This window comes from Oryza sativa, chromosome 3, assembly GCF_034140825.1.
Source record: "Oryza sativa Japonica Group chromosome 3, ASM3414082v1".
NCBI lineage: Eukaryota > Viridiplantae > Streptophyta > Magnoliopsida > Poales > Poaceae > Oryza > Oryza sativa.
In genome coordinates, this window is record NC_089037.1 from 9964768 (window position 1) to 9976045 (window position 11278).

General features: G+C 45.0%; 1 protein-coding gene across 1 annotated transcript; it reads right to left on the reverse strand.

Moving 5' to 3' along the window:
- Positions 1–2031: 2031 nt before the first annotated feature.
- On the reverse strand, positions 2032–3216 carry LOC4332483 (LOB domain-containing protein 1). The gene is made up of 2 exons (XM_015773840.3): positions 2813–3216; positions 2032–2717 (listed from the first exon to the last, which is right to left on the reverse strand). The coding sequence occupies exons 1-2, from the start codon at positions 3137–3139 to the stop codon at positions 2325–2327; spliced, it is 720 nt and encodes a 239-aa protein (XP_015629326.1). The 5' UTR covers positions 3140–3216; the 3' UTR covers positions 2032–2324.
- Positions 3217–11278: the final 8062 nt, after the last annotated feature.

The following is an 11278-nucleotide window of genomic DNA, read 5'->3' on the forward strand; positions in this document are numbered from 1 at the left end:
GATAATATTGCAATTAAGGGATGTAATTTAAACTCGCTTGGAAATAAGGGATGTGGACTTATTCCTACTCCGATCTGGCCTTGGTAACTTGGTTTGTCCAAGTCTCCAAGAGAAGAGAAGCCCACTTATTGTTTGGGCTTACACAGCACGCCGAATTGACTCGATTAAAACGGGTAGGCTAATCGTGGCAGCATATGGGACACGTCTTGCACGTGTTGTGGGGTTCGTACCCGTACCCTGCACGTCGTACAATTTCGCACTTTTTTCTCTCTCGCTCGTCTCCTAATCCTTTCACCAAGCTAAAAGCTTCACGATATGTCGTGCCGGCCGCCGCAATCACAACTCGATGTTTCCAACCGGAGTGGGGAAGCAGCCGAGCCGGACACATTTTAGGCAACATATTGGACATTCTGTACACGGAGACAAAGGATTTGCCCGTACCCATGCGGCATGGTTCTGGTCAAGACTGATGGTGTATACCACCAAACAGATTAACTAATCGATTACTAGTAGCTAGTAGCCTAGTACTGTAGTTAACTAGTCGATTACTAGTTTCCCGGAAACTACCATGGCCAATCGGTCCATAAAAACAAATTAAGACAAGACAGACAGTAGCATGCATGCATGCATGTATCGGAAAGCTTAGGCTGGCTAATCATCAGTTAGTTACTGGTTTTTGTTCTGTTGTGACACTGTCAATTAGTTACTGGCTTTAATTTTGTTCTGTTGTGTGACAGTGTCAGTTAGTTACTGGTTCAAATGGCAGATTGGCAGCCGGCCGGCCGTCTACGATGACCGTAGGCGATCGTCATTTCGTATGGTCTGGTACTCTGGTTGGCGCATGCATATATGCTAGGCTAGGCTAGCGAGACTTGGAAACGGTACGTGTTAATGTGACAGTCCAAGTAGCCAAAGTAGGTTTCTGGAGATAGAGTTAGGCAGCCTTCTTTTGGGGGCTTCTGATCGATGGTGATCGACCAGTTGCTAGCTTCGTGAGAATTAATATAATTGAACAATATTTTGGGATCTGTTGCTCGTGCAGCGAGTGTTTGTTCAAACTACGTACGCTACAGTTGCCGCCGGGAGCTAGTACGTCGCAGGCACATGTTTAATGTTCATACGGATTGACATGTTCCACAGAGAGAAAAAAAAAAACAGGCTGATCGAGGGAGAAAAACGACAGCTGCTAGCCAGCTGAGCTAGAAACTAAAATGTTATTCAAGTGCAGTAGCAGATTTTTTTTTCAACAAGCTGTCTCCAGAGCTCGGACAAAAACGTACTACATGTTCAATGGCCACCAGCACCATCGTACATATTACTTGTGAACATGCGTTTCCTAGTTCCTACACGATGTTTTTTTTAAATATATATATATATATATATATATATATATATATATATATATATATTAATTACTTACTCCCCCGTCCTAAAATATAATCATTTTTTACTTCGACACATTTTTTGAGATGTTACTTTAACGAAAAATAAAAAGAGTCGTATATTACGATGGTTTGTTTAATGATAAATATAGTAACATCAATTTTAGTAGATTGATTTTTTTTATTTTTTTCTATTAATAGTCAAAGTAAAAATATTTGATTTGGCACTATACTAAAAATGCTTATATTTTAGGACGGAGTGAGTAGAGTATTTTTAATTTTTTTAACTTTGTAATATTTATTTCATTCAAAACAATCATACTGGGCTATATAAGCGTGTTTTATTTCGACCGAACGACGGGAGTTGGTCTGCTAATGAATCAAACTAGCAGGACTGACAGATACGTACTGCGCTACGGCAGTTCGTGAGCTCGCAAATGTAGCTTTCGTTCGAGTTCCATCGATCTCCTTCAGTCGATCGGAGTAGTGTATTGTCAACCCACTGCATGCCTAACATCAGTTATTTTTGCAAAACACGTACAGCGCGAATTTTGTGATGGCCACTAGCTAGTCGCCAGCTCACAATTTAACAAGTGTTTCACAGGCTTACAAGAACTCCTACAGAACTTTACTTGATCGACCCTGCTCATTGCAAAATATCTGATCTTGTTTTAAATCTGAAGAACATAACACTCTGAAAGCAAGCATAAACTGTTCCGGCCGGCTGAAGTATGTATAACCGTTGCTGTTACATGTACTCGAAGCACGACACTAGCTAAGCCGCCAGGTACTAATTATAGTTCCTTCTTTAAACTGATCTGTTTCTAATTACAGTACTTAATTACTACTAGTGCTCTAGATTATTAATTACCCTGCATGCCAAATACGGAGTATGGTAGCTTAGCTTAGCTTAGCTAGCCGCGCTGACCATGCAAATTTGTATCACGTCCATAGCTGGGGCTCGCCCCACGCCGCCGAGTCCAGGTCCGAGTCGTAGAACGGCTGGTACACGGTGGCGCCGAAGCCTGCGCCGCCGCTACAGTACTCCGCCGGGTGCGGCAGCGGCGGCGCCGGCGCCTGGTATTCCAGCTGCTGGTCGTCGTCCCGGCGGCGGTGCGCGAGCTCGACGCAGACGAGGGCGACGAGGTTGTCGTGCTGCGCCCGCGCGTTGAGCAGGTCGGCCTGCGCGCGCGCGAGCTGCACCTTGAGCTCGTTCGCCTCCTTCTGCAGCCGGCACACCGCCCCCGCGCACCCGTACACCGGGTCCCGCAGCCTCGCCTCCGCCTCGTACACCATGCTGCTCACCGCGTCCGCCCGCGCGCTCTCCGGCAATTCCTGCACGTTGCCGCACGTCGGTCGATCAGCAATGTGCCACGACGATCGATCGATCGAAATCCTCGCTCTTACGTGCGGGCGTACTATGTATATACCTGGAGGAGCTTGATGATGTTGCTGGCGCCGAACACGCGGTGCGCGGTAGTGAACTTGGTCGGTTCGGTAGGAGGGAAGTAAGGAGCCAGCACGCAGCCGTCGGCGCACCGGCGGCGGAGCACCTTGCACGCGGCGCACGGGCTCAGCACGACGGTCGTCGTCGGTGACGACGACGACGACGTGTTGCCCACCAGCAAGGAGGCGGTGCCGACAGGAGGTGGTGGCGGCGAGCACGACGACACCCTCGACGGCGGCGACACGGACCGCCCGTAATGCGGCTGCTGCGCCACCGTCACGTTCGCGACCGTGTTGCCAGCGTGATCCATTATATGACACAGCCTAGCGCAACACAGGGCTATAGCAAGCAGGAGAAGTAGCTAGAGAGACTCTGGTATTGACCTGCTAATTAAAGATCCAAACAGGAAGGAGGTATATATAGAGAGACGGGGACGACGTGTGGAGATTTTTCTGCGCGTGCGACTTTGCTGCCAGAATCGATCGATGCTCCGTGGAATTTAGAACACGTCGGAGGACACGATCATTCGATCAGATCAACATCAAATTAGTTGCCAGTTTTTTCCTAACACAGATATTATACGTGCTTTGCTTGACCAAGTTTGGCAAGTTTTGAAGGCTTAATTAGGTAGGTGCTTAATTATACCTGTAGTACATGCATTATTCCTTCCATGCATGCTTGCAATCTTGCATAGCTAATAGACATTAGGCATATGCTGCATTAATTGCTACTATTAGTTTACTCTATACTCCAGCTTGTAGCACAATTATATATGGGAGTACCGCTATATGTACGATCCGTTGTACAACTCATATACATGTAACTATATATCAATTAAAGTAAAACATATTTATATACACTGTAGCCGTTTACCACCGTTAATTAAATTTTGTCGTACGTGAGTCGGACAATTAAGTTATATGCATAGCAATTTTCTATATATGGCATGTCGTTGATTTAAATATATATGCTTGCAGTTATCATATATCAACTAGTTGGTTATATTTTTTAAAAAAAACAATAGTAAGTTAAATTAATATGTAATACTATATCACTCAATAAACATACGAGCTCAAATTTAACCTCTAGAAATTGTAAAAAAAATTAAACCCTAAGTTTGTATATCCACAATGAAATTTATTATTTTTCTCTAATCCGTAGAAGTTGACTTTGAACTTATAAATTTGTGAAGTGATATATTACATATTAATTTATATCACTATTTTATAAAAAATATATAAATATTTAGTTAATATACACTGATCGAGTGAACATCTGCTCTAGTAACTATAAACGAGTTTCCCTTTCTTTTTTCTGCTCATATTTTTGCGTTGCCCAAACGGCAGGTCGACAGCGTACAGGACCTCCTTGCGATGGAGGCGACCCTGACGCCGACTCTCAAACCAACTGTTCATGGGGGCCCAAAACCAAGACCAGGTTGAGCGGCAGGTTGGAACGGAGGCGATAAAAACCAAAGTCTGTACACGTTTAGTCGCCGTCGATCGCCTTGAACGGGCATACACTTATGACATATGTGGCCGCCCATTGATCTGTCTGGATATCGTCCATAACTCCATATATAGGTTGGACCGTTAGTATGCAAGTCAGGCTGAATTAATATGTGTATGCCCTTGGAAATCAAAGGGGACATGCATAACTTGTACGATAGGGTACAGTAATACTACTCCGAAGTCGTGCTAGGATTGTGTTCTTTCTTGGCTACAGTTATATATTTGATCTTTTTTTTTAGCTGATAGCTGAGTACTTTTCAGCGAAGGACACAACCAGGACAGTCGGATGCATGTACGTATTTAGCTAGCTAGTCTGTGTTTAGATCTAAAGTTTGGATTCAAACTTCTAACTTTTTCCATCACATTAATCTATCATACACACATAACTTTTCAGTCACATCGTACCAATTTCAACCTAAACTTCTAACTTTAGAAGGAACTAAACACAGCCCTACTCCACTAGTGATTAGAGGCTACTAAAATTACTTGATCACTAACTGTGCATTTAACTCTATATGCTGAGTCTGAATACACAAAGCCGCATCGACGAGATCAGTGACTATCATCACCAATGCTCTTCTTATCATCACTCGGTGTAGGGCTGGAAATGAGCCGAGCCAAGCCAGGCTCGGCTTGCAATGGCTCGCAACAAGCTAGGCTTGCCTTGGCTCGGCTCGGGTTGGGAAACGAGCTAAAACATGAGCTCGGCTCGGCTCGTTTCCTGGCTCGAGCCAGCTCGAGCTGGCTTGCGACCTTCCGTTGAAGCTATATAATTTGTAATCATTAAGAAAAACAATGACAAATCATTAATATGTAAAATTAAAATAACTTTATATATTCAATTCATCAGAATATAGATAATAAATTACATATTGACAAATAATAACTCCACTAGAAAATAAAATTATCCATATAAATACATGATGGCCTAGACTCACGAGCCAAATCAAGCGGCTCGCGAGCTAGCTCGGGTTCGGCTCATTTCAGGAACGAGCTGAAAAGTAGGCTTAGGCTTTCGCTCGTTTGGCATTCAAGCCGATCCGAGCTAAGCAAGCTCGAGCCAAGCCCGAGTTAAGCTCACGAGTCCAAGCTTTTTTTCCACCCCTAACTCGGTGCGTGCATGTGAGGCTCCGATTTTGTTGGAGACGTGCATGTGAGCCTCCGATTTTGCTGGGAGACGATGGCTCGATCGATCGATCAAACAGTTCGCAAGCAGCATGCACTCCGGTGTCAAAGGTTTCTGTCTGCTTCAGGAAGCATGACTTTTCCACTAGAGTCTGAAGATGCAGCTGACCGACATGGACTTCGCCGCATGCTACGCAGCCTAGATTTCCACATTTACACATCTTCCCGTTTTGTCATACGCGAGGCGCCCAGTCAGAGGGTAAGAGCAAGTTTTAAGAGCAGGTACAATAGCAGTCTATTAGCCAGTTATAAATATATTTTAATGAGATAAAAAATGAGAGAGAAAAGAAGCGGGCTACAGATCTGTAGCCAGCTGCAGCACGAACTCCAGGACGCAGTGTGTGTATGATATGTAGGACCATATATTAATAGTATAGTAAGCAACTGTGGTATAAATTGGCTATTATATTGGCTATAGATAAATTGGAGCTAGTAGTGGGCTATACTATTAAATTTGCTCTAATAGTATATCCCGATACTAACTCCAAATCATCTATAGCCAATGTAATAGCCAATTCATACAATAGTTGCTTACTATACTATTATACCTGGTCTCATATGTCATATACACATTACGTTTTGGAGTCCGTGGTGCAGCTGGCTATAGATATGTAGCCCACTGATCTTCTCTCTTTCTTTATCTTTTTAAAATATATTTATAGCTGACTTATAGTCTGCTATTGTACCTGCTCTAAGCCATATATTGTCATGCTCGTCGGGCACGCGCGAGACAGGTACGAAGCGACGCTTCGTGATCGCTTTTCCGGTCTCTGCCAAGCGCCGGTATCAAATCACTCTGAATTTCCGGTGCACGGTTTAGAAAATTGCTCCCATAATCCCATTGCTGTTGCCTGTAAGCCCAAAGCTAGCTACCCGTAGTATACTAGTACTATCTTCCAAGAGTTAACGTTCAGTTGCACCTATATTTATTATTTTTGTTACAATTTATAGAAGTTAAATTTAACTTTGCATATTTATATGATATATTTTATATTAATATATGTTAGTCAATTTTTATGGTTATTTAGGTGATATCAAAAGAGAGAGAGAGAGACAGAGTATCCGTGAAGAGAGAGCCATATATAACCTGCAGCACTGCCGGCCCAGTCAACAGTTCTTGTTCTCATCTTTGAGTTTTCCAAAAATGGCCATGCTCAGGGGCGGAGCCAGTATAATTAGGGGGTATCCAGTAACTTGGTTCAAAAATTTTTTTTATCTATAGTTTATCTATTTTCATCATGTATATACCCCGTCAGTTTAAATATAGGCACCCGTACCAAGCTAAATTTGATTCAAACCAGAGTAAAGCAAGTGAGTGGAACACCCCTTCATTTTGTTCTAGCTCCGCCCCTGGCAATGCTGTCTTGCAATTAGGCTTGTTCTCGGTTAATCTCTCTCTGAGGATTAAAGGAAAACTAGAGAAAATTAATTTCATAACTATCGAGATGTTGGAATTAATCCTTCTCAATCTTCTTCAATCTCTTTCTTAAGGGAATTAACCGAAGTGGGCAATATTTGTAGACCGCAGGCATAAAACAACACTTCATTGCAGCTCTTCTTGCTGTCCTGGAGAACACAAGGACAAGGTGGGGCAAGCAGATTACACATTATTCAGTACTTAGGGCATGCTGTTAACATGATGCCAGGGTTTATGTACTGGAAATTCGGCTTTGATTGACTTGATTGGAGCCCACAACTCATGTTGGAAAATAAATAACGGTAACAGCTGTCATTTATTCAAAACAACTCCTTGTTTTATGTGGACTTATGTTCATCCTAAGCTCCCTTTGTCTAAAACATGCACGCGTCAAGTGATAAAATCTACACAAGTAGAAGAAATGGCACATTGTATCCAGAAGTCAGCTTGCACACCTTAATGTTTCAAATTTCCAATAATTATTCAAAGGTGTTTCAACCCCAATGATATGTTCCTAATTTTTTAATTCACTATCTTGTGGAAAATCTGACAAAGGACGATCTAATCTACGGCTATAGGGTACGTCAGTTAGGTCCAATCCGTTCAATGGACGTCCTTTTTTATTCTCTTCTCCAAGATCACGTTGCCCTGGGACATCATGATCTGTTCATCATTAACAAACCAACACAATCATTGTGTGGCAATAAGATGAATTAGTTAGGTTAAGGGAAGCTTTTCATATGGCCGCATTGAACATTCTGTGCCTACTCAAGTCTAAAGCCGTAAACTTACTCTTACCATGCTGGCCTCGTGCAAACTTTACAACGCACAGGCACAGCAATCCTAAAGCAATCGATCCATACTGTTTAGTCTTACAAAAAAATGATTCATATATACTCTTGGAAAATAATGGATCATTTTTGTTTGAAGCCAAAATATGCTCTGGCTCGTTAAATAGTACATTGTCTATGTCTAGTTTGCTAAAAAAAATGTGCGATCAAGGCAGATAAGCTGTCAAAATACTGGCAATACCAAAACTTCTCTACATTTTAGCATGGTAGCAAACTAAAACAACCCAAAGTAATCAACTGTGACATCCTTTACCTACCCTGCATAACTTCATTCGATTACTCAAAATAACCTATATAATAATCATTGCAAGTCTCTTGAAGATCTGATAGTACATCATATTGACAAACACATTGACTGAGAGAGAATAGACTGACCTCATGAACAGTTCTCTTCCCCAACCAGGCCAACTAAATTAATTCCTCATGTCCCTTGGATATTCGCCAGATCAATACAGGAACTAATCAGCACACAGATTGCTTGCCAAGGCTTTAACTTACTTTATCAACATCTGCATGATGGAGTATGACGTCAGAAATATCAAACATGAAAAGATTTGATTCTGCATCAAAGACCTCCTCTCTTCTCTTTTTTTTTTTCTGTTGCCCCTGAAATTGACTGAATGCGACAGCACACAGCTAGCACCCCAGAAAGTGCGTTCACTATTGGTAGAGCAAGAAGATAAAGGCCATCCACAATGGGTGCCCTCGACCCGTCCCCTCACAAACGGCCGTTTCCCTCCCGTCCCTTTTTCAGCGTGAATCGTCTCCCCAGCTAGGAGCGCGGCGCCTGGCAAAGGGGCGCGGCTCTTTGCAAGGAGCGCCCATTTTTTGCAGAGCAACGACCCTCGACGCTGGGAGGAGACCCACTGCAGGCTCCTGTCTCCTCGCTACTCCCCCCAAATCCCTCTCCTACCCTCGCCCCTGGCCCCTCTCCCATGGCGCCGCCCGCTCGTCGATCCGCTCCACGGGCCGCCATCGTGACGACGGGGAGGAGCTCGGCGGCCTTGAAGAGGAGGGCGAGCCAGTCGTCAGCGAGGCGACCCGCGAGGCGATGTTGGGCGGGGGTGCCAGGGGCGGCGAAGTCGGCTGCGCTGGGCGGCGGAGTCGTCGGCGACGGCTAGAGGGAGAGGGGAGCGGGAGGAGGGCGACCTGCGAGGCGGCGCTGGGCGGGGATGACGGGGGCGGCGGAGTCGTCGGCGACAGGCGGAGGGCGACCGGGCGCTGACCTCGCCGGCAAGCCGCCGTCGTCGCTGCCCGAGGCCAGATCCGGCAAGCCCAGGCCGGATCTGGCCACCCTGCCGCCACTCCGACGGCGACGGCGACGACCCCGGCGGAGGGAGAGGGGATCTGGCAACCGAAGTCGTCGGCCACCCCCCGCGCCCGTCATCGTCGGCCACCCCTCGCGCCCATCGCCGTCGCCGACCTCGCGAGGCGCTCGCCGTTCGCCACGGCACCCCGTTCGACTGAGAGAGGGAGAGAGGGAGAGATCGGAAGAGGAGGAGATGGTGGGCGGAGGAGACGAGAAAATGTGAGAAAGAGGAGAGGAAGAGGTGGCTGGGCTAGTGGGCTGATTAGGGGAATGGGTGGAATTTTTGTACTGGGCTACCTTGGACCAGGACACCCATTGTGAGATGTAGTATCCTCATCGGGTTGCTTCAGATTTTAAGGAGCCCATCTAGGGATACCCTTCATTGTAAGCCAAGTTTCCTACGAGTGTCCTCGGTTAGTGAGGACAGTGTCTCACATTGTGGATGCTCTAACACATCTGATCCCTGGAGCTTCTCGTTGCGTCGGCAAGCTGAATGGAACAACGACTCGACCGGGGTACAAACGAAAGGCAGCAGAGTTCTATGACGATTACCAAAAGATTGGAACACTTTGCAGCATACTGTTTTGGTCAACTTGTGGCTCATCAAGATGTAGTGAACCAGTCGATGTTTCCTTGGTGTAGCAATCAACTGATATGTAGGCTGGAACCCACTTAGCTGATAAAACTGAATTTGACTGATCACTCCATGTACTTTTAACCAGAAGACACCACGTACATTTGCTCGGCCTAGACATGTTTGAATTTTTTATGTAGAGTGCAGGTCAAAGACAAAGAGCAATGCAGTGCAAAGTTCAACCACGATCAGGCACTCCATTGAACCACTGATTTGAATAGCAACCAGGAGGGTTGCGCCTAGTGCAAGAATTCATTTTGGTGACTTGGATCATAAACAGTCAAGATGACACTGCATAATCGCCTTGCAAATCACATGCCGCTGGACATGATTAAAGACCTCTTTGATTCATAGAAATTTTATGGGAAAAATGTAGGATTTAGGATTTGGCACTGTAGCAGCCTTTGATTCACAGGATTAGGACATAGGAAAGTTAGAGGAAATTTTCCTTTGGAACTCATTTCACAGGAAAATGGAAACATCCATCCTAACCTCTTTTTTCCATCATGTGTGCGTAGGATTGAGGCAAATGACAGATCTATGTATCATTATTGCTCTTTTAGAAGAAAATGTATATTGTAATATTGTGGATAATACCAAAGTGACACGTATTAATACACTTCCTGACATTCTCTTTCCCGTGAAATTCCTAGCCCCTTTGAATCGCAGGGTAGAAAAAACAGAGGAATAGAAAAAACATAGGATTCTGATTAGAATTGAAGTGTAAAACAGTGGATTGCAAAACACAGGAATGGTTGTTTGATTGGAGCGCAGGAAAAACGCAGGAATCGGATGAGAGAGATAGACTCAAAGGAAATTTTCTAAGAGGTTGGAGCTCTTGCTAAATTTCCTCCAAAATCCACATGCAATGTGCCATTCCATAGGAATTTAATAGGATTTGGAAAGATTCAATCCTTTGAATCAAAGGACCAAATAAAAAAATTTCCTATAGTATTTGAATCCTATAAAATTCCTATATAAATCCTTTAGTTCAAAGGGGCCAGTAACACAACTTTCCTACTCATACATTTTTACAGTCACATCCTTGTTTTTACAGTTTACATTCCTACAAGAATACTACGTTTTTATCATTTCTCTGTTTTTCCATTCCTATAATATAATTTAAAGGGACCCTAAATATATTTGAAGATTTGCAGTAAAAGGAACTGTTTATTACTTCTTTAGGGTAAAAGAACTCAGAAAAGTCAGAAAGCACCGACATACCCCCCACCAAACAATGCGGCGGAGTGCGGCAGATCGAAACAGCCGATGCGGCCTGGAGTGATTAGGCCGGACCGGCGGCGGCGCAGATGGAACGGGGGAACCACCGGATTCGGGGGCTGGGTGGGGGCTCTCTGCGGCCGGCCAGATCTAGTTCCTCCCGGCGATTCCCAACGCCTGAAAGGCTGCGTCTGGACCCTTGGAGGGACGGCGGTGCGAGCGGGTGGCGTTCGCCGACGGCTCGGCATCTCCGCGGACACTGGCGGATCGATCGCCGACTCGCCGTCCACGACAACTGCGCCGGGGCCGCCGTTCGTCCGA

Bases quoted from the DNA above. Each gene is read 5' to 3' on its own strand.
- LOC4332483 (XM_015773840.3), bottom strand. From the start codon at position 3,139: ATGGATCACGCTGGCAACACGGTCGCGAACGTGACGGTGGCGCAGCAG. The intron at 2,718-2,812 runs GTATATACATAG...GGCAACGTGCAG, and splicing joins ACATCATCAAGCTCCTCCAG to GAATTGCCGGAGAGCGCGCG.